General features: G+C 41.2%; 2 protein-coding genes across 3 annotated transcripts; both read left to right on the top strand.

Moving 5' to 3' along the window:
* The first annotated feature begins 590 nt into the window (after positions 1–590).
* Positions 591–16,418, top strand: LOC115798095 (thrombospondin-2-like). 2 transcript variants are annotated; one of them, XM_030754797.1, is made up of 22 exons: positions 591–698; positions 945–1,089; positions 1,224–1,289; positions 1,393–1,529; positions 2,079–2,963; positions 3,592–3,685; positions 3,799–3,963; positions 4,205–4,381; positions 4,468–4,641; positions 4,950–5,080; positions 5,767–5,901; positions 5,984–6,202; positions 6,315–6,422; positions 6,510–6,669; positions 7,105–7,223; positions 9,204–9,438; positions 9,963–10,190; positions 10,284–10,414; positions 10,599–10,739; positions 10,919–11,016; positions 13,844–13,983; positions 16,050–16,418. In XM_030754797.1, the coding sequence occupies exons 3-22, from the start codon at positions 1,226–1,228 to the stop codon at positions 16,055–16,057; spliced, it is 3,549 nt and encodes a 1,182-aa protein (XP_030610657.1). In that variant the 5' UTR covers positions 591–698; positions 945–1,089; positions 1,224–1,225; the 3' UTR covers positions 16,058–16,418. The 2 variants fall into 2 exon arrangements, with proteins under 2 accessions (XP_030610657.1, XP_030610656.1); XM_030754796.1 differs by having other exon boundaries at positions 636–698; positions 895–1,089.
* Positions 16,419–17,006: 588 nt separating this feature from the next.
* LOC115798097 (potassium channel subfamily K member 1-like) lies at positions 17,007–22,746 on the top strand. The gene is made up of 3 exons (XM_030754801.1): positions 17,007–17,492; positions 19,348–19,752; positions 21,354–22,746. The coding sequence occupies exons 1-3, from the start codon at positions 17,141–17,143 to the stop codon at positions 21,653–21,655; spliced, it is 1,059 nt and encodes a 352-aa protein (XP_030610661.1). The 5' UTR covers positions 17,007–17,140; the 3' UTR covers positions 21,656–22,746.
* The last annotated feature ends 689 nt before the right edge of the window (positions 22,747–23,435 follow it).

Here is a 23,435-nt window from a genome sequence, read left to right as displayed (position 1 = left end):
ACCTGCTTTCACTGTCTCCGTCACTGAACCACTTCCAGGAAGAAACATGGTCTCTGTTCCTATTTGTTCTCCGTTGTGATGTTTCTAGGTATCTGGAAATAGAAAATTTGGGGGGATTTTGTGTGAGTGTATTTGTATGGGCACAGGCGCATGCATGTGTGCACACATCTGTGAGATTCATTAGTCCACAAGTGGAGTGTACAGATGGAAAATATGATTCAAGATGATGATGCCTTTTTGACTCAGCAGGGAGAAGACCAAACAGAGAGAGATCCCAGCAGAAGTAGATGTTTTTGTATTCCATCAGTTTGCTCATAGCGCACAATCTTCTGCACACAGCACTTCACAACACACACACACACACAAATACATACACACAAAAAGACATGCAAACACACACATCAAGCCTCTAATTTTTGCACAGGATTTATGGTAATGCCAGTTTTCTCGCTGCTAAAATATTGGAAAATTTGTGCAGCCAGTAACTGTGCGTGTTTGTATGTGTGTGTGTCTGCCTGTTTCGATGTGTGAGTGCATGCATCCATGCGTGCAAGTCTCATTTTGGAGAGTGGAGAGTGTAAATGATGTGTCTGGGAAACCTGCATCGAGACATCAACACACACACAGACACAGTTCCTTCCATCCAGCTGGGTTGCTTGCTGGGAGATATGCAGCCTAGTTCATCGCCAGACACACGGGTAATATATGGCCCCTGCTCCTACCACACATACACACACACACAGACACACACACACACACACACGCACACACTCAAACAAATAACACCGTTAGAGCTTTCTACTGAACTAACAAAGCTGTCCGCATGTTCCTCTCTCAGATTCCTCTCTCTCTTACCAAACCCATCCCTTTTTTCTTTTCTTTTGGGTGATTCAGTGACAAATTACGGATTAAAATGTGCTGTGATCTTCACTTTGGATACTAAGGTGAGAAGATAATAAAGGAGGCAACCAAATAAGGAAGAGGAAAAGGAGACATTCCACTACAGCCCCTGCGGAGCTGCTGCAGGGACGAGCCTACTAACTGTGATTTCTAGTTTTGGGAAAAGGGAGAGGAACAAGGAGAACGCAGGTATGCATGGTTAATTCCCTCTTTTCGTCCGTCTTTTTCTCTTATTTATTATGCAGCAGACCTGTTTGTGGTCTGTGTAGCAGGATGCTTTCTATATTTCAAGGTGGCTACATGTGTTATTTATGTGTAACCAGGAATGAGTTCTCTGAGAGGTCTTCCTCTGCTTTTGATATTCCTCTATGCGGCAGCAGTGTGTGCAGGTACCACACATGTGCATCGACACACTTTCTCCGCCATTTTCTTTATCATTAAGGCAGAAACAAATATTCGAAAAGACCGCGCACACTCATGCCTTCTCTACAGGTGTGGGTGGTGCAAAGGTCAACAATGTGTCGTCGCAAATCTGTCGTCATCCATGTGAGGACCTGGTTGGCTTGCTCACTGAGATCCATGGCCTGCGTGTTGTGACCAACAACCTGCTTGAAGACTTGGAGAAAGTAGTAAGAAATGTGAAAACGTCCACATTTGTCACTGTATTTTTTTTTTAATTGTGTTTCCTGTCTCATGCTACTTTTTTTATATTATTGTGGCATGAGCAAAGAGTTAAAAACATTTTAGGAAATGAGTTTGAATTTCTTTTCTTTTAAATTAATTTTAAACATGAAAATACCCCATTAAATGTAAAAGTATTGCAAGCCTAATTTTAACAAATTTTTGACATTATTATAGCCCGTAATAGATTGTTGTCTGTTTACCAGGGTTGTAAACCTTCCATTCTGCATTTCAAAATCTGTCAAAATCTGAGGGTAACTCTTTTTCCAGTGCAAATGGCACAAATAATTGCACAAAAATGGCCAAAATGAGAAAAGTTTCTCTGGCGGGAAGCTCTGTGGTCTGTGGCAAGCGTCTTTGGGAAAGAAAAAAAAAAATCAAGCGGAAATCTCACCACAGATGTGGCCCACAGTGGTTTAGCTGGTCTCATTCAATATAAATACATAATAAGACTCTTATGTTTGAAAAATTAATTTAGATTGTTTTCACATTCTCAGTCAAAAGAAAATGAAGAGATGCGGATATCTTTGGCTGAGCTCAGCAACAGACGCGGCAATGGCAACAGCAGCAACAGACGCAGTAATGACAGCGGCGGCGGCCACAGCGGCGGCAGCAGCAGTGGTGGTGGCAGCAGCAGCAGTGGAGGTGGCAGCAGCAGCAATGGAGGTGGCAGCAGCAGAAGCAGCAGTGGTGGCGGCAACAGCAGTGGTGGTGGCAGTAGCAGCAGTGGTGGTGGCAGCAGCAGCAGTGGTGGTGGCAGAAGCAGTGGTGGTGGCAGCAACAGTGGTGGTGGCAGCAACAGCGGTGGTGGCAGCAACAGCAGAAGCAGTGGTGGTGGCAGCAACAGCGGTGGTGGCAGCAACAGCAGAAGCAGTGGTGGTGGCAGCAACAGCAGTGGTAGTGGCAGCAACAGCAGTAGTGGCACCAGCAGCAGTGGTGGTGGCAGCAACAGCAGAAGCAGTGGTGGTGGCAGCAGCAGCAGCAGTGGTGGCAGCAGCAGTGGTGGTGGCAGCAACAGCAGAAGCAGTGGTGGTGGCAGCAGCAGCAGCAGTGGTGGCAGCAGCAGTGGTGGTGGCAACAACAGCAGAAGTGGCAGCAGTGGTGGTGGCAGCAACAGCAGTAGTGGCGGCAGCAACAGCAGTAGTGGCAGCAGCAGCAGCGGTGGTAGCAGCAGCAGTGGTGGCAGCAGCAGCAGCAGTGGTGGAGGCAACAGCAGTGATGGTGGTGGCAGCAGCATCAGCCGCAGAGGTGGTGATGGTGGCACAAGTGACAATGATCTTGACAGAGACAGAGACGGTGAGGTGTGGTGTATGCAGGATGGTCGAATATATGAGCAGGGGGAGGACTGGGAAGTCGACAGCTGCACCTCCTGTAATTGCCAGGTCAGTGCTGAACAAGTCTATTATCTACAATACTGGAAGAATTTCCTGGGAAAATACCATGCAAGGAGTTGACTGAATGACAGATTTGTAATAGATACAGAACATATATTAACATCACATGCAACAGCAAAGTTAATCATAAGTATTCATCTTCATCACTCAATTCATTTTCAAGGTAGGTCATGGGAGGCTTTTATACATAAGGATCCTGGACTTAGACCTGACTGGTGCAACCTTTATTTTTTTGATCAGATCCAGACTAAAATTTTTCCTCTGCTTTAGTTTAATGCTTAATAAAAGACAAATATGCATTGTTTTTAAAGGATCCAAATGTTCCTTTAAACTGTGCTTACTGATTGGGGAAGTTTCCCTTGTATGCAATGTGGTTTCATTTATTTCCAGAACCTCTATATTTTATGCATGCTTCATCCTCCTCTCTAGGTCTGTTTCTTTTTATAAAGAACCATTATTTTTGTAGAGGATGGGTTGAAGGATTAGCCTGACTTGTTATGACTCATGACAGCATACCATTCCTCCGCGAGAACTGGCATTCAGCAAAACATCTGGATTCAATAAAATTATATTGTTATAAATATCTAAATGTATCAACACTGGTGTGTCTTGCCAGGATGGAAAGGTGGTTTGTCAACAGGTGTCATGTCCCCCTGTGTCCTGCATCAATCCATCTTTTGTTGATGGAAGCTGTTGTCCTGTCTGTCTCAGTGAGTATCATTTTTTTTTTGCAGCTGGGATTTTGTGTTTACATGGATGCCAAGATCAATAACTTTAATAAAATACAACAGCTACAGATGTTTTTTGTCTGTATATAATAAAGATAATGAAGATGGCTGGTCCCCATGGTCTGAGTGGACCCACTGCTCAGCCACCTGTGGACGTGGAGGGCAGCAAAGGGGCCGATCCTGCAATGGCATCATGCCATCCTGCTCTGGCCCGTCAGTCCAAACCCGCAGCTGCATAGTGATGAGGTGTGACCACAAGGGTAAGCCATCACTCAGCACATCAGATCTGTCACCGGTTTCAGCTTAATGCTCTTTTAGCTGCTGACTGAGCCAAGTCCAATTCAAGAGAGTGAACTGGCAATTCCCTGACAGCAAAAATATGGAACTCCAGACAAATGGAGATTGTGGAGATTCATATCATAATTGGAAACATGTTTTGTTCTCTGTGCACTGCTGAGTTGTAGCGGTGGTCTAACTTTGTACTCATCTTTATTTGTCTAGTGCGTGCTGATGGCAACTGGGGCCTTTGGTCTCCTTGGTCTGCATGTACAACCACATGTGGAGAAGGCAACATTACACGGGTCCGTCTGTGCAACAATCCTCCACCACAGAAGGGGGGCAAGGGGTGCGCAGGTAGCGCCAGGGAGACACAACCTTGCAACAACACACTCTGCCCGAGTGAGTACAAGTTTACGGCTGCACATTTAAAATTGTGCTAAAGTGGCTCAAAGTGGCTCAAAGGTAAATGATGCATTTCTGTGTAGTTGCTGGAGGCTGGACAGTCTGGACTGAATGGTCACTCTGCTCAGAGACATGCGGTGGTGGCCTCATGAGTCGCCAACGAGAGTGTGTTAACCCCGCCCCTCAGAACAGCGGGAAGCCTTGTGCTGGAGTTGCCGTGGACTATGAAGCATGTAACAAACAGCCATGTCCTTTAGGTAAACCTTAACCCTGTCCAACTGTGCCAACTAATATTATTCTGCATGCAGGCTGAGTCTCATATACATAATCCTATTTTACTGGCAAGAACATGTTTTTAAACAATTGAGGATTAAGAAATAATATCCTTCATTGTTTATTCTGCCTTTATTCAATTACCGAGGCTTAGGATAGAATAGAGACATTTTTTCAAATATTAATTCCTTAAGAATCATTATGGTGCAATTGACCCACACTTGAACTATTTGTTTTGTGGCTAAATGTAAAAAGCTTAATGGCTTTCATGTTTAAATTTGTGGTTTTTCAGATATGTGTTTGCTTTCAAATCCTTGTTTTCCTGGAGTCAAATGTACATCACATCGCGATGGGTCATGGGAATGTGGACGCTGCCCGCTGGGCTTAAGTGGCAACGGGACTCATTGTGAAGATGAGAATGAGGTAATAAGGATCACACTACATATGAGCCCAACAATGGCCTAACATCACTGATGCAGGATGTAGGAGAGGTCCATTCCAGTCCACAAAATTTTTCAGCATAACGCTGCATCTCACTGATTTTTGTGAGGTCAGCTTGTTGTCCTTTTAGTGCACTGCGGCCCAACTTGACAAGGTCAGCACGGCCGGTTCTAGTGATGGTACTGCTGGTCTGTCAGCTGGTTGTGTATGTTGAAGTGTCTCCACAATTATGGAATGGATTATTGGGAAATATTTAGACCTTATGGCTCCCAGATGATGCATCCAAATAACATTGGTGACCCAGATTTTTCCTCTAATACCACACTTGTGGTTTTGATTTAAGTGACAAGACAGCTAGATGGACTACCATGAAATTGGTAGAGATATTCATATTTATCCAGAGATTAAAAACTTTCATCAGTCAGGAACTTTTTGTCTGGTGGAATAATTTTGTCAAAACTTTAATTTTTCCAGTAATAAATATGTGTAGCGCTAATGACAATTCCATGTCAGTAGACTTGCTTTTACCTTCTCTGACACAGTAACCATCAAAATATTCTGTCGTCTGATTCTGACAAAGAGCTTTTCTTTCAGCACCTGTAACACCTTTGTACAGTTCATGTTTAATATGCTGAACATGGATAATCTCTCAACCTCCGTCTCTTCAGTGTGAAGTGGAGAGTGCGTGTGTTACACAGTGCATAAACACAGACCCTGGATACTACTGCCTACCCTGTCCGCTGCGCTATAAAGGCACTCAACCGTATGGCCTCGGTCTGGAAGAAGCCCTGAAAACGAGTCAGGCAGGTGTTTTTCTCTTTGCTTTGACCTGCAGTCATTAACCGCAAAGACTTTTGGATTCTTAAAGAGCTGCTCTGGTTGTAGGTGTGTGAACCATACAATCCTTGCAAAGACAACACACACACTTGCCACAAGTATGCTGAGTGTATATACCTTGGCCTGGCGTCTGAGGTCTTGTACAAGTGCGTGTGTGCTGTTGGGTTTGCTGGCGATGGCTTCCTGTGTGGCGAGGACTCTGATCTGGATGGCTGGCCCAATAACAGATTACCCTGCAAGCAGAATGCCACGTACCACTGTGAAAAGGTAAGACATCTACTTTAATGTGAGTTGTGAGTTTAATCATTTGGGCTGGTTGATAGATACCTGAGCTGTGTTCTGGTTGGAAACTGTTAAATTGAGTTGTGATTGGCTGCAGGATAATTGCCCCATGCTGCCAAACTCTGGACAGGAAGATCTGGATATGGATGGACAGGGCGATGCCTGTGACCCTGATGATGACAATGATGACATCATAGATGAAAGGGTGAGACAACTTTAAAGTCACCGTGACTGAAAACAGGTGTATCTGGCAGTATGTAAACATGCATGTGAATGTGCTTGTTTGACACAGGACAATTGCCCGCTGGTGTACAACCCTCGGCAGTTTGATTCTGACAGGGATGGGATTGGGGACCGCTGTGATAACTGTCCGTTTGAAAGCAACCCACTGCAGACAGACACTGATGACAACGGAGAGGGAGATGCCTGCAGCATTGACATAGATGGAGATGGTAAGAGCCACCAGGCCTTGAACATGCAGTTTTGGTCTAATTAGAAATAAAACCAATTAGACACAGAGAGTGTAATTTTAACAGCCCCCAACCCCACCCTTTACACATTCAGAAAAGAAACCCGGCTCCCACTCCAGTGAATCCATACATTTTTTCCCCTTTCTTCAAGGTTTCAGCACAAGTTTTAAATGAAACAGGACAAACAGCAGACTGTCATCTTGATAAGGCCTGGTTTGTGTATACATCAACTTTAAAATGTGCATTAAAGTGAAAACACAAACAGCTTATGTACCAAGGAAATATCACTGGTTCTAATACTAATCCCTGAAGGACACCTTCAATAGGTTAAAGTACCAGAGACATCTTATTATGTTTGAAACAAAATTCATTCTAACAGTTCTGTATGTGTGTGTGTGTGTCTCTCTATTCTTTCAGAGGTTCTGAATGACCGGGATAACTGTCCTCTAGTCTACAACACTGACCAGAGGGACACAGACCTGGATGGCGTTGGAGATCAGTGTGACAATTGTCCGCTTCTACATAACCCAGAGCAGGTTCTTGAAAAAACACAAAGGCTTAAGAGCACACCATATCCATACACCACATCAGAGGTTCACAACCTTATTTTTTTCCTGACTTATCCCCAGAGCCCTGTCAGATGGATGTAGTAACCTGTTTTTGAACAAACCTTTCAAATTCAAATTTTAAATTTAGATTTGGATTACCTCCTGTTTACATGTAGCATACCATTTATTAGTTATGGTAAGCAAACTGGGTCAGCCATTAATCCTCTACCTTTTAGCTGCTATTCCATTAAAAGCTGTTCATCATGTGCTGTTACCACAGGTTAGCTATCATTTTAAGAAACAATTTTATTTATACTTTGAGCTAACAATTCCAACTACCAGCCATAGTTTTAGCTCATTATTTCCATCTTTTCCAGTGTTGTTTGCCTATTATGTTTAGTTATCAATTTTAACTAATTTGTTAACCTATACTATAAGCTAACAGTTATAACCACTTGCTATATTTTTAGCTTATCATTCCCAATTTTTTAGCTAGCTATTTCAACTCTTTACCAATTGTGTATAGTTAATAATTTTTTTAATGGTAAGTCACTCAGTAAATCGATTTAATACTTTATCCCTAGCTGGCCAGTAATTTATTTTTAGCTTAACTTTTTGACTATTACTTACAGTCATGTGGTGAAAGTTTTCATCTCCAGGTAGGTCAAAAATGGCAGATTTTTAAAGTTCAGGACAGTACAATTAGATAAAGACTGAACAAGTATGGCTTGTTTGGAAGGGTTGATTGGAGAAAGAAAAAAGTAAAAACATTTCAGCATGACTTAGGTTTGCAAATCTGAATTTGAACAAACCACAAGAACCATGTCCCTTGGACAGATGAGTCCAAAATGGATGCACAGCACCATGTTTGGCACAAACCAAATGCTTGTCCACACAAATACCTCCCAACAACTGTCAAGCACAGTGGTGGAGGGATGATGATTTGGGCTTGTTTTGAAGCTGCAGTCATTGATACCATGTTTCCACTGACAAGTGCTGGCCAGTGCTTGTGCCAGTGCTGGTGCCGATTCCAAGGAACCGGCTAACCGCTTAAGAATGAGCCTGCGTTTCCACTGCTTTGCAAGTTGATCTTTTACATATGTGGCTGTGGGTTGTTCCTCTTCTGGAAATGGAAGCCGAAGGGCACAAACGTGGCAGAACACGCTTCCCTTTTGCAAACTTTATTTCTCGTGCTGTGTACATATTTTACGGTCCAAACCAAACTCATGCAACATCTGTGTGTGGCACAAGGTATACACAGACAGCAATTACGAGCAAGATGACAAGTACGCACTTTGCTTCCTCTTATCTGGTATGAACTAAGCAGTACGTTCAGCCTTAGAGCCCAACCGGCCGTGAAAATTGCATCGCTTTTCTCGTGTAATACACACCGTGCAGTGAAATGGTGGTGGAAAACTTTATGTTGAGATGGGAGAGTCACGCCCGTCTGCCACTTGGGTCACACATTCCTTGCTTCCAGACCAGCTAGTTTACGGTGCTGGAACGGAACCAGTTTTTCAACCGAGCACAAGTGAGTTTGCGGTGGAAAAAACACTGAACGGTTCAAACGCTTGGCACTGGCACTGTGTCAGTGGAAAAGGGGTGTGAGTCAACCATGAATTCCTCTGTATCCCAAAGTATTCTAAAGTTAACGTGAGGACTGCACAGAGGAGTGTAAAAACCTTTTTTTTTCATATGACTATTTAAATTTTTTTTATGGATTACTTTTGGTTGCCTCTTTCTATTGCATCTAATTGCTTTTAGTTAACTTTTAACTTTTCTGCTCAAACCCTGTTCAGGTTCAGTTCAGTTATTTAATTTTATTACATTTTAACTTCTGTTTTTTTGGGGGGGAATTTACAATTCCTCATCTAAGCTGAAGCCCCAGGCTACTGCTGAAGTATTCCCTGTACTAAATAAGTAACACTGTGGTGACCTACTCTATACTGCATGCATATGTGTTGGCAGCTTGACTCTGACAGTGACCTGGTGGGGGACATGTGTGACAATAACGAGGACATTGATGAGGATGGCCACCAAAACAGTCTGGACAACTGCCCCTACATTGCCAACAGCAATCAGGCTGACCATGATAAAGATGGGAAGGGAGATGCTTGCGACCATGACGATGATAATGACGGTATCCCTGACGACCGTGACAACTGCAGGCTGGTACCCAACAGGGACCAGCTGGACTCTGATGGTCAGTGTTGTTACAGCTGAGGTATCACTACTGTAGTCCATTCAAACGTGAAACAGAAAATAAAGTAAGGAGTAAACAAAAATATTCCTGATTAAAAAGGAAAAATAGAATTAGCGTGTTTTTTTTTGTTTAAAACGTAAAAGACCTTATTTCCATTCTGCCCACTCGTAGATGTGTCAGACTTTACTTGGCTAATATCAGAGCGCAGATAGTTTGCTGTCACACGGAAAATAACTTCTACAATTTATGATTAATGGATTTTGCAGTCCTGAAATAAAATCTTGTGACTATCAGTCTAGTATGTTTCCAGTGATTCAGGTCATATTAATGTTGGACATCAACATAAACAGATAACGTCTCTCTGTAGTGTAATTAATCATACTTAAAAGGTTGATCTATCCACCATCACATGGCTTTCTCAATACATTTTCATGTTATCTCGCCCAGTCCTTTTCTTGGCAATAAAAAAACAAAATCAGGAAAAATCATGTTACACTTGTTCTCTTTATTCACCTCTCTTTCAGGTGATGGCAGTGGAGATGCGTGCTTTGATGACTTTGACAATGACAGTATTCCAGATGCACTGGATCCTTGTCCACTGAACCAGGATATTGGGTCCACAGACTTCAGGAAGTTTCAGGTTGTTTTGTTGGACCCTAAAGGCACCACACAGTCTGACCCTCTCTGGGTTATCCGCAGTCAGGGTACAGAGCTGCTGCAGACTGCCAACTCTGACCCTGGGATCGCTTTAGGTGAGATTAACTATAAATAAAAAAAAAAAAGATAAGCAAGACATGTAATGAAAATGGTTAGTCCACATGATTAATATCCCTTTGTCTGAACAGGATACGACCAGTTCAGCGCCGTAGACTTTAGTGTCACATTTTATGTAAATACCAACCGAGACGATGACTACGCAGGCGTTGTGTTTGCCTACCAGTCCAGCCGACGCTTCTATGTTGTCATGTGGAAACAGGTGTGGCCTGAATGCTGACTTTAACACTGATAACTCTTGGTGGTAATGTTTGGAGAATGGCTTCATTTGTCAGTCTCTTCCATGCCCTTTAAATTCCCACTACCAAAAAAAAAACTAAAAGCGCCTAAGAGAAAAGATTTAACCTTCGCTTTCTCTACTATATTCTTTTTTCCTGCAAGAGCAGGTGTCTCAGGCCTACTGGGAGAAAAAGCCAACCAAAGCATTTGGCAATGCTGGAGTCTCAATCAAACTGGTCAACTCCAACACAGGACCAGGGGAGTATCTACGCAATGCTTTGTGGCACACAGGAAACACCAGACACCAGGTTAGATGGAGCAACCTCGTGTATCTGCCACCTTTTATTGTGCTTTCAATAATATGAATCACAAATATTCTTATCTTAAAGAATAAGACTTTTCTTAAAATGAAATTGCTGGGCACAGCATACATCAGATACTCTGGTAAATATTATTGTCCTCCCTGCTGCCTGTGTGTATGTTTCAGGTCAGAACATTGTGGCATGACCCCAATAAAACTGGCTGGAAGGACTACACAGCCTACCGCATGCACCTTATCCACCGACCCAAGACTGGGTTCATCAGGTACAAACAATAATGTAAAGTGTCACCACAGCTGTGGTTTGATATATTATGGATTATTGATTCTTGAAAGAGGCAGTGACCCTAGAATATGCAGCATATATTATTATTTTTTTTTGTGGGAGTTATCACTCTGTGTATTAGTTGTCGTTATCTGGGTTATTCCATGAAAAAAAAAATCACTGAGCCCTCCCACTTGACCCACTCAGAATCAGCATTTTTTTGTACACTAACAGTTAAAATAGGACTGAAATATGGCTAGAAGATGAGCCTGATATCAGAATGTAGGTAAAAAGAGGAGTTTCATATGCTATAACTTGTTTTGACCAACCCCCTATCCCACATGATGATATTACTCTTGAAAGTTTATCCCAAATGCACTTTTTGAAGTTTTCTCTGATACTTGTTTCTCTTACTCTACGTCATCAACATTAAATTGGGGCAATTTTGCTTTTGAAACTATGATATATCCCATGATATTGATGCTCAAAGTTGGTTATAGAGAAAATCCTGCTGACAAAAAATTAGATTTGGGCTTTAGATTGTGACACTTGGAGTGGGTGTGTAATGAATTTGGCTCCTGTTTTCAACAGAGCTTAGATGACAGCCCTGAAAACTCCCTGTGTCTAGCCCTTGTAGTTATGAAGTTATGAAGGTTTAGGTATGCTAGACAAAAGTAACACAATTAAAAAAGTGCATCCTCATCTCCTACGGTTGTGTGAAAAAGAAGAAACTTTTCACAGGACTCTTTGCAGTCCTGTGAAAAACAAGTACCCCTCATGATTCGGTTGCTTGTAGAGCCACCTTTAGCAGCAGTCAGTCAGCAAGTTATTTTCTGCATGACTTTGAAAGTCTCTCACATCTTTGTGGAGGATTTTGGCTCACTCTTCTTTACAAGGTTGCTTCAGTGTATCTTTTTCAGCCATTCTATTACAGATTTGCCACTGCCCTTGGGATCATTGTCCTGTTGCATTACCCAATTTCAGCCAAGCTTTAGCTGTCATACAGATGGCCTCAAATTTACTCTACAATACTTTGACAAACAGGAGCTCATAGTTGACTCTGTGAATGCAAGGGGTCCAGGTGGCTGCAAAACACGCCCAACTCATCACCACTCCACCGCTGTGCCCGACAGCTGGTATGAGGTGTCGTGTCTGTCCAAAGGACATTGTTCCAGACGTCTTGCGGTTTGTTCAGATGCAGCTTTACAAACCTAAGCCATGCTGCCATGTTCTTTTTAGAGAGAAGAAGCTTTCACCTGAGAACCCTTCCAAACAATCTTTTTTTTTTTTTTTGAAATTGCGCTGTCATGAACTGTTTGAGTTAAGCTCATGGATTTTTTTTTGCAGTTTCTCTGAGCTTTGCACAACCTGACTTTGGGATGAATTTGCTGGGGCGTCCATTCAAAACAAAAACAGCTGATTCTCATGTGGTCACTTGATCTCATATGGAATGACCACAATAGTTAAGAATCTTGACAAACAAGAAATCTGATGGATGAATCTGTAGATAAATTGAGATAAAGCATTTGTCGCTTGACTGGTTTTCATATTTGGAACCTGGATTTAATTTATATTTTTTGGGTTAAGCTTTCATAAACAGCTGTCACAGCTGGATGATCTTGGAAACCATCAAACGTCTAGAATTAGAAAAACAAAGATTGGTGGGAACTGCACTTTCCTCGGGGGAACTGCAGGTCTTTTCTATTGGAAACAAGTCCGCATTAGAAGAAACTTTGAACTTTTAATTTACAGTTAAACATTCAGTATTATTGGCTTGGCTTTTAAAGGACCATACCAGTGTTTTAACCCATTAAACTACCCACAGTGTACATTATTCATCCATCCATCCATCCATCCAGCCATCATTTTCTTATGGTAAACTATTATTTTTCTGTCCCTTTTCAGTTCATGTAAGTTTTAGTGCAACAACAATCTGCAGAATGACTTCTTCAATCTGTGGAAATCACATTTGGTGTCAGCCTGAAATGATCTTACACTCGAGGATATCATCAATCTCCATGAGTTATTTTATGATAACAGTGTAATTCACTTTCCGAGTCCAACCCACTTCTCCTCAACCTGCCACATGTACTTCTGCTTAGTTGTATTTCTCACTAATAGCCTGGAAAAAAAAAAAAACCCAAAACAAAAACAATACAACAAAATAAAAACAACCCCCGGCTATGGCTTCTCTGTGCTCTGTGCTGTTTATGTGCAGATGGGGAAAACAACATCAGTACCATAGTGAAAGTTCCAATCTGGAAAAAAAAAATAAGAGAAGTCAGAGTACAAAGCTGTTATGTGACAAATGTTAAAAATACTATTTTTTGATACAAGCTATGGCAGTGCTGCATTCCTGCTGCTGAATGACTATACTGTAGAATGACCGTACAACTGTACACAAGCTGAATGTGAGTCTGAAAAGAAGCTCCTGCTCTTTGACTGTGAAGGACGACATGTATTGATATTTGGATAGTTGCGCCGAAGCTCCATTGTAACTGCTTTAAATATATCTTCAATTGACATCATGTCCTCTGTTCTGTCTGGGGGAGAAAAAAAAAAACCCGCAAAGTATGCAACAAGAAGAAAAATGTGAAAACAGTGTGAATTTATAGTAAGTTGGTGAGGGAGAAGCAGCAGAAGAAGAATAGAAAAAATACCTCAAAAATGTCCTTGATGATAGTATTTGAAATGTAAATGTAAATCTTAGTTACTTCCCACAGGTTATTAAATTTTTCCATATTTTTGTAACATAAATTAAATGTGAGCTTATTAGAATGGCTGACACTGATTAGCACTGTGGTAGCTGTATTGTGTTCCCTTTGCAGGGTGGTGGTGTACGAGGGCAGGGACATTTTGTCTGACTCGGGGGCCGTGTATGACCACACCCTGGCTGGAGGCAGACTGGGACTGTTTGTGTTCTCTCAGGAACATGTTATCTTCTCGGACCTCAGATATGAGTGTAGAGGTAAGACATCCTGGTAACAATTCATAATAGGTGACACAAAAATGCTTATTTACTAAAGAATGAGTGAGGAATGACTCAGCAGTGGCCTGACAGTAAATGTTCACTGATGTTTACCTAATAAATCTTGATCCTGGCATTCATAGTGAAAATAATATTTACTAAAGAATGAACTGGGAGCTCCTGTATTAGTGAATCATTAGCTATTGATTAGTTCATAATTACCCTTGAATTAATAACTTCCCAGTGTCCTCAGAACTCCCCTCAAAACAGTAATTACTTATTCTGATTACTTGGTCTTTTATGTTGCCTCAAGGACCAAAGCATACTAAGCAGTTATTAAGTAGTTTCTCATTATTTCAGGTTTACTTCACCATTAATTACCCCTACACCTATGATTATACACAGATTACCAATGTGTTATTACATGATTGAATTCTTTAAGGTAAATTTTAATGTGAGACATGTATTAGGATCAGAGTTAATTAGAGTGATTCAAGAAAAACAGGGTGAATTAGTTCAGTTTACTGGTAATTGCACTTTATTAGATACACCTAGATATACCACTTTTGCCTTCAGAACTGCCTTAATTCTATTTGGCATAGATTCAACAAGCTGCTGGAGACATTACTCAGAGATTTTAGTCCACATTGACATGATAGCATCACACAGTTGCTGCAGATTTGTAGGCTGCATCTCCATGATGAAAATCTCCCTTTCTACTGCATCCCAAAGGCACTCTGTATTTGGATTGAGATCTGGTGACAGTGGAGGCCACTGGAATACAGTCAATTCATTGTCATGTTCAAGAAGCCAGTTTAAGATGATCTGAGTTTTGTTTTATGCTATAACAAGGCAGCTATCCTGCTAGAAGAAGCCATCAGAAGTTGGCTACATTGCGATCATAAAGGGATGGACTTGGTTAGCGACAATAGTCCGGTAGGCGGCGGTGTTTGAATGATGCTCAGTTGGTAGTACCAAAGTATGCCAAGAAGACATCTCCTACACTATTACACACCAGCAACAGCAGCCTGAACCATTGATACAAAGCAGGATGGATCCATGCTTTCATGTTGTTTACATCAAATTCTGACACTACCATCCAAATGTTATAGCGTAAATCAAGATTCATCAGACCAGGCAGTGGTGTTCCAACCCTCTGTTGTTCAATTTCGGTGAACCAATATGAATTGCAGCCTCAGTTTCCTGAGTTTTTCCTGAGTGTTCTTAACTGACAGGTGTAGCACCTGGTGTAGTCTTCTGCTGCTGTAGGTTCCACATGTTGTGCATTCAGACATGCTCTTCTACACACCTTGTTTATTTGAGTGGTTATTAGAATTACCGTTGCATTCCTATCAGCTCAAAGCAGTTGGCCATTCTCCTCTGACCTCTGGCATCAACAAATCATTTCCTCCCAGAGAACTGCAACTAACTGGATATTTTCTCCTTTTTTTGGACCGTTCTCTGCAAACCCTAGATCTGGTTATGTGAAAAATCCCAGTCGATCAGCAGTTTGTGAAATACTCAAAGCAGCCCATCTGGCACCAACAACCATGCCACGTTTAAAGACTCTTAAATCACCTTTTTTCAACAATCTAATACTCGAGTTGAACTCCAGCAGGTTGTCTTGGCCATGTTTACATGCTTAAATGGATTGAGTTGCTGCCATGAAATTGGCTGATTAGATATTTGCATTAAAAAGCACTTGAACAAGTGTATCTAACAAAGCGGTTGAAGTGTGTATGAACTAATTATTACCTAATGATTTATTAATATAGTACCTAGCTGGTTCTTTATCTTCTATAAAGCTCTGGTCCAGGAGTTCCTCCAGCACAAATCTGTGGTCCTTTTTTACCCTATTCTCTGCTTTACACACTTATTTAAATCAAACTATCTAGCTTTCTATAGTGGAACCATCTGAAATGTATTGTAGAAGTCGGTCATACTTTCCTTATATAAAATCAAAATCTATAGAACTCTGACTGTACCTGTTAAAAGAGTGCAATATTTTCCCTACCTGTGACCACTGCTCCTGATCATTTGTGTCTGTTTTTCTTTTTGATTTTTAGATAACTGAATCATTGTCTCGGGACACTCTGGGAATTCCACAAATATCCACCAGAGAGAGCGAGAGAGAGAGAGAGGATACACCAGACTCAGGCCTTAATCCAGCCAAGACAATCAATTAATGACCATCCTCTATCTGCCAGCTTTGTATGCAACAGTATTGATTTCAGGCTGTCTTATTCACTGTATATTACTGCTCTAACAGCATCTCTAATGACTCTAACTTCTTGTTGCTTTTCATTTTGTGCTTCCCTAATGGCTGTAAATAATTATTTATTGCCAGATGCCAGACATGAGAGGGAAAGATGCAAAGATAAATTAATGATGGAGTAAGTGGAGCACATGTCGGGTGGGGTCGTTACTTATCAATAAAATGCTTTTTTTTTTTTTTTTTTTTTTAATCAACTGCTTCTTTTTTCTTTTCTGGTGACGCCAGTAGCTGAGTCCAAACACGACAGTGGAAACATGGTCTCTAGCGCCTTCTAGTGGTGAAAGTACTGATTACAAACAATGAGGAATCTAAAAGTTATAGCAATACTTTCCTCAGGGATATGGAGGTGGAAAGATGGAAAGAAAATGGAAGCACACAAATAAAGTTCAGTTAACACATAATTTTACTCAGTAACAGTGTTTGAGTTGTTTAGTTTTATAATTTAAACAAAGAAAAAAGGTATAAAATGATGAAGTTATACAAAGAGGTGCTTTCCTGGTTTTGGTTTATAGGTATGTTCTGCACGCTGGTTAATAATGCAAAACGCTCGTTTTATGGCAGTAAATCTGGGTCAGCAAAGAAAGTTGACCCTACACGTAATTTATTAATTAATTTCCATTGACTCAAATCACAAAACCAGTTCAACTGGTTTGAGAGGGAAGTGCAGTTAAAGACGCACTCCACCTGGTAAGGTGAACTGGCGACGTCAGCACAACCCGCTTCCAGTGAGATGTGAAGAATGAGGAAGACGAGTCCATCCACCAGGCACAGGACAGAAGTCACCACCAAAAACAAAAAAACAGGACATCTTTATATTTGAATGAAACTGGCTGAGTTTAGGTCTTTTTTTTTTTTTTAAATAAATAAACTTTTGCAAGTGGGATGGTACGCGGGTGCACAGGAGGCGCGTGCCTCCGGTTTATAGAGGGGCGCAAGTCGGCGGTATATTTCGGCCTACTCATTGTTGCTTACGTCGTTTATCTCCTCGTCGGCGCCGGGATCTTCTCCGTCATCGAGCAGCCGTACGAAGACGCGCTCCGGCAGGAGCTCAGAGCGGCCCGACGGGACTTCCTGAGCAACAACACCTGCGTGTCCGACGCGCGCCTGGAGGAGCTCCTTGCCCGCACGCTCGAGGCCAACAACTATGGAGTGTCCATCCTGGGTAACGACACCCGGCGTAACTGGGACTTTGTGTCCTCCCTGTTCTTCACCAGCACCGTGCTGACCACAACAGGTGAGTCCAGGGGTTACAGGTGTTAAAAGGCTCCGCTTCAAGTGTCAAAAATATGAGTAGCCCGTTTAGCTGAGTAAAATTACATCTGTAGCACGCACAACAGGTGTCTTAACAGGTTTATGGTTAAAATTCCCCTCTGGACATTTTAAAACATTGGAAAATAATGTGTTTGGAATAATAAATGGCGTGAAAAAAAACTGGATCTTCCCAGCAGAGGTACAGGCATTCTTTACTTAAGTAGGAGTGCAGATACCTGTGTTGAAAATTACTGATCAAACTTCTTTACTAAAAGAGCACAGGCTCTGAAATGTGTGAAAGGAATGTGAAAGAAAGGAAAAAGTAGCTCTACAAGTTCTGCCAGCTCTTTGTGCTATATTAATATAATAATAATATTAGTATATGGGAACACAAACTTGTTTTGACATTGTCTCCACACCTAAAAAGAATGAGCCACCACAGCACCTGACTGTACACATTTTTCTGTCCTTTCTTACATTTGTCTCCGTCTCTGAGGGAAGTTATCTCATACTTTTCTCTCCCTGGGAAATGCAGCAGCTGTATATTTAGCTAGCAGACACAATGTGTGACAAACTGCACACAAACAATTTGTGTGTTTGCCGATATTTGTTGAACTGTTAGAAACTTACATTCAAAATTACCTGCCATTTTAAAAATGGGCCTCCCTTTATGCTCACTCTGGTGATGGATACACCAATAGGATCGCCTTTTCTGTGTCATTGTGCCCTCGATTTAGTCTCAAATCTGTTTGATGGTTGAAGGCGTGCAGTGATGGGAAATACAAGCCTGTTCTGCAAATGTGAGGAGTAGAAAGCACAAATAGTTGTGTTAAAAAGTGGGGAGTAAAAGAAAAATGTTGTCAGCAAAATAAATACTTAAGTAAAACACAGATACCTGAAAATTCTACTTAAGTACAGTAACAAAGTAATCATACTTCCCACTGCTGATCCCCAGATACACTTATCTGCCACCCCAATAGATCATGTACTAATGCTTAATGTCTTTAAGTCAAGATTAGCCAGGCTGAGAAAAATCCCTCTGCCTGATTTTAGCAGTGAAGGTCTAGCATAAATGTTGCTAATCCATTTATAAGTACTTGTGTGCTTCAAGGTGTCTTGTTAATTGCATCATATGTATTATAATGCATGAGTTTTGGTCCAGATTCTCCCTGGGTCATTCCATAAATAATACATAAGAGCAGTATTTTTTTCTGCCTTTCAGGGCTTCTGTATAAGTAATAAAGTCAGGAAAATAGTATTTATATCACACATAGAAAACTGTTCTCCAGAAGAATAAATTCACTTCTCATCTCATTTGTTTTTTTTAATAAAATAAAGATAAGCCTTTGTTTAAACTTTCATTTATTGCAAATGCTGCGTGAGACTTTTTTATGTATGTATGTATGGATTTATTTATGTTTCAGTTTTCTGGTGGTGTAGGAGGACCTTTGTAATATACATTAATAATGACTATATTAACATTTTAAAAGCGTGGCTGTTGCATCACCTATGATATGGTAGAAATGGTGCCATATAATAACCAAAAAGAACCTAATAGGCCTTGTGAAAGCATACAAAGTTTATAGAGGATAACCTTTACAGTCTTAAAGTGAAATCTATTATTTATTTACTTCTGTAGCCTGTTATCTGTGCTTTATTTTAAAATTTGATGAGTCTTGGTTAAGCCTGTCTGAGCCTGTCTCTTTTGCATTCTTTCTAACTACAGTTACTTGTATAAAGCATCACAAATCTTGGGTGGATCCTGGAGATTAATCCCTCCTGTAATTACTGCACCGCTGTAATTTACACAGTGTTGTATGTTTTGTTGGTGTCTTCAGGTTATGGCCACACCGTTCCTCTCTCTGATGGAGGGAAGGCCTTCTGTATCTTCTATTCCCTCTTTGGCATCCCTGTTACCCTCTTCTTCCTCTCTGCTGTGGTTCAAAGGATCATGGTCGTGGTCACCCGTCGTCCACTGTCCTACTTCCACCGACGATGGGCGATGTCTAAGTCAAACCTGGCAGCCATTCATGCCACCTGCCTTGCCCTCATCATCATACTCCTGCTTGTCATTATTCCTGCATGGATCTTTGTTACTCTCGAGAAAGACTGGAACTTTCTAGAGTCTCTGTATTTCTGCTTCATCTCTCTGACAACCATTGGGCTTGGGGATTATGTACCCGGAGAAACTCAGAGTAAAGAGGTAAAGCCACACCCACAGTTCTACAGGCTGGCCATTACCGGTGAGTACAACTTTGAATATTTATCATATCATGTCATTTAGCATACTACAAGCTTAATGGATCATTAGAAAATACCTTTTGTCATTATGTTTTCAAAACTAAACGCTGTTCTACTGATTTAAGAGTCAGTAAATTTGGCTGGTTAAACATCTGAAGCATCAGGCTCAGTGGGTCTGGAAATAATATAAGTTTACTTTGAAATTCATTAGAGTTTTTCTAAGAAATGATCCACCCAGCCATTATGTTCTGCTTAGCTAAAGTCAGTCAGCAGGCTAAGTAGGATAGTCCAGAGATCCCTTTCCCCAGCAACACTTTCCAGTTCCTCCTGGGGATTTCCCAGACCAGAGGAGATATATAAACTCGCCAGCAGATTCTGGGTCTACCCCGGGGTCTCCCATGAATTGGGCGTGCCCAGAAATCCTCCAAACATACTAGAGGCATCCTAGCCAGATGCCTGAACCATCTCATCTGGATCTTTTTGGCATGGAAAAGCAGTTCCCGCTAGCTGTTTCCCTCCCATTGGGAAATTGCAGCAAAGTTGAACGTTTCATGCAAAGGAGTGTACTACTCCCTACACAGAACAGTGCAAACTGGCTCTAACAGGAGTACAAAGAAAATTGCGGTGCACAACTGAGCAAGTGCAAAGACATCAGAGTTGCTGTTTCTAGAGTGAGACACAGCTCACACGTCCTCAGCTGGCAGTTCCCTAAATGGTAACTGCAAGAGCCAGGGCATGCAAGTTAGGGAAGGGACTAATACACAGTGTTGTAATAAACCATCTTCTTTTAGGAATGGCCTTCATTTCTCTGAACAAAAATACTCTGATGAGTTTTAAAAGAGAATTATTTAATAAAATCCACAAAGGTGGATCCACATACTTTAGCAATTTCTCGCCAACTTCATCGTATGCATTGTTTTATAAATATTTTCATGAGGTTTAATGCTGTCGTCAGCACGCTAACATAATTACAGTGCAAGATAGCATGTTAGCATTCTAATACTAAACTTATATGAAAGTAGAGGCAGTTGTGTTTTTTTTGGATACATGGCAAATGTAAATGCAGCATCAGCTTGTTAGTCCTGTGATAAGCACTTAAGGCAAAAATTGTGCAATGATTTTGCTGAGGGTGTTCATTTGTGGATGTGTTTTAAAGCTTGCAGGATCAAAATGATTGCCTGCTGCGTCCAAGAATGAACAAAAGCAAGTGTTTATGTTGAGGGCCTGACAGATAATTACTGAGCTGAAACATGCTTTTAATCTTGTTAAGCCAAGGGCTGCGTCAGAGTCAGGTTATAATTTTCTGTGGGCTCTTTGTTACAGCAACTCCTTTCACAGTGACACCTTTTTTCACAGTTCTATTTGGTGCTATAAAAATTAATTAAAGGTTTTCCTATAACAGTAGTACTGTTATTATTGTAGCTTCATCATGCTTTTTCCTTTTGGATATTTTGGCTTCTCTAAATGACAGAACTAAACAAAGCAGTGGCTGTTAGTTCAACTGCACCTTTTATTTATAGACCAAACCTCGATTTGATCTTATTAATTACACTGCACTGCTGTTTGGTTACCTTAGTCTGTGTGTGTGTGTTTCTTCTTCCAGTCTACTTGCTGCTGGGCTTGGTGTGTGTCCTGGTGGTGATGGAAACATGTTGGGAGCTTCCCCATATGAGACGCTTGAGACAGAGGTTTTATGAAGAAAACTATCGGGAGCTGGACTCAGAGACAACCAACATCATCGACCATGATCAAATGAGCGACCAACTATCCATTGCCAATGATGTGATAGATCGCTCACCATCCATCCCTTCTGTACTAGAACAGGCTGCATCCATACGGCAGAACGGCAATTCCTCGCCTTACACCCCAGCACCAGGATCTGCTGCTAATGGAAAACTGAGATAACAGCTTGTGTGGGCATCCGGAGTATGTTTACTGCAAACTGTTCTTATGTAATTTTTCTCCATGCATGGCTGCACAGGACATACCAGCTTTGGCCTCTTTCTATGTCGAGTGTATAAGGAGTCAAAAGAACTTTGTGTGTATGTCATCATCTGGGCGAACTTGTTTAAAAAACTGGTTGCTCTTTGCCAAAACCAACAGACATTTGTGGTATGAAAGGAACCACCCATAGGCTATCAGAATGAAATGTTTATCAGTATGGCTTTGTTTACTCGCTTTTGCTGCGCCATTCCCTGCAGATACAGATCTTGGCACAGAGGAAGGGCTGGGCCCCCCCAAACGGAGGGAAACCCCACAGGTTTCCACTTCCTGCCAAGTCTTGATGTTGAAATTCCAAACAGCGCAGTCTGCTCTTGAGGATTTAACACCCACTCCTGGCACATTTCCTAATCTATGGGGGTATTTGCATAGGAAATTTGCCTTTGTGGAAGCAGTAAAGTGGTACCAGAAGAATTAGGTGTGTCATCAGTGAGCTCTGTGTACACTATGCAAAGTGAAGTTCAAGGTCAGGTGATGGAAAAGAATGCATTGTTTTTCTGTTTGTTTTTCTTCCTGGTTCCTTACAAGTGATGATTAGCCCTCTACTCCTGGTGGCCTGTAGAAAAAAGGGTGTGCCTTCTTGACACTAGAGGGCAGCACTTTCATGTTACAGACGGATTTACATTGAGCTTTTACTTGGAGTCTCATGCTGCTTTCTTTTTCTTTTTTTAAATGTAACCAAGGTGCAAAAATATGTCAGCATTGTTACCACTGAAGGAGATGATGGAAGATGTAGAGTTTTAGTAGCACTTAAACAAATTTACAGTTAATGCTGAAGGTTTTATGTCTGCAGTTGATTTGCATTTTTACTCACATACAAAACAGTTTTAAAACAGACTCAAATCATGAGAATCAGGTTATTTAAATAGTCTTTCTACACTGATTTAATCTTTTGTTGGTTTATGGGATTCAATGAAAAACAAAACTTGTGAAATTGTGTTCTTTAATCAAAAATCATTAGTTTTTTTGGGGGGGGAGAAAATGTAAATGAATGTAAATGAAACATTAAACAGTATGAGTGAATATGTTTTTACAAGTGTACATGTGACAAAAAAAAAAAAAAATTTTTTTAAACTTGGGGTATTTTATTTATACAGTAGTATAACATTATTGTCCAGAATACTTACATGCAGACAGACCTACGTTCAAGCACGCCTTCAGGCATGCATTCAAAGTCGCACACACACACACACACACACACACACGCATGCACGCACGAAAACACACACACACAAACACACACGCACGCACACACAGGAGAATGTCCTTCAAGGAGGGATGCACAACTCACTCCCTAGTGAGAGTGTTGTGTTGCTGAAAAGTTCTGGAATCCATATGACCTTTGACCTCCCCAGTAACTGGTAAAACAGCCCTCACAAGCACATACACACAAACATTACACACAGTGCTGTGCAAAAGTCTTGATCTGCGCCTCATTTGTTAATATTTTTCTAGGAAAAATGGCACATGGGTGGAGTAATTTAATACAGTATATAAAGCTAAAACAGAGTTTGTACAATTATGAGCCTGAAAGCCAAAGAAGTTCAAAGTTCAAAGAAGTTCTCAAGACTTTTTGAAAGACATTCAAAGCTCTTCTTTGGATGTTGGCTGCCTTTTGTTCTGTTCTCTGTTAAAATGATCCCACACTGCTTCAATAATGTTGAGGTCTGGGCTCTGGGGAGGC

Source organism: Archocentrus centrarchus, chromosome 19 (assembly GCF_007364275.1).
Source record: "Archocentrus centrarchus isolate MPI-CPG fArcCen1 chromosome 19, fArcCen1, whole genome shotgun sequence".
Taxonomy (NCBI): Eukaryota; Metazoa; Chordata; class Actinopteri; order Cichliformes; family Cichlidae; genus Archocentrus; species Archocentrus centrarchus.
The sequence above is the reverse complement of the archived record's forward strand: the minus strand, read 5'-3'. Positions and strand labels throughout refer to the sequence as shown.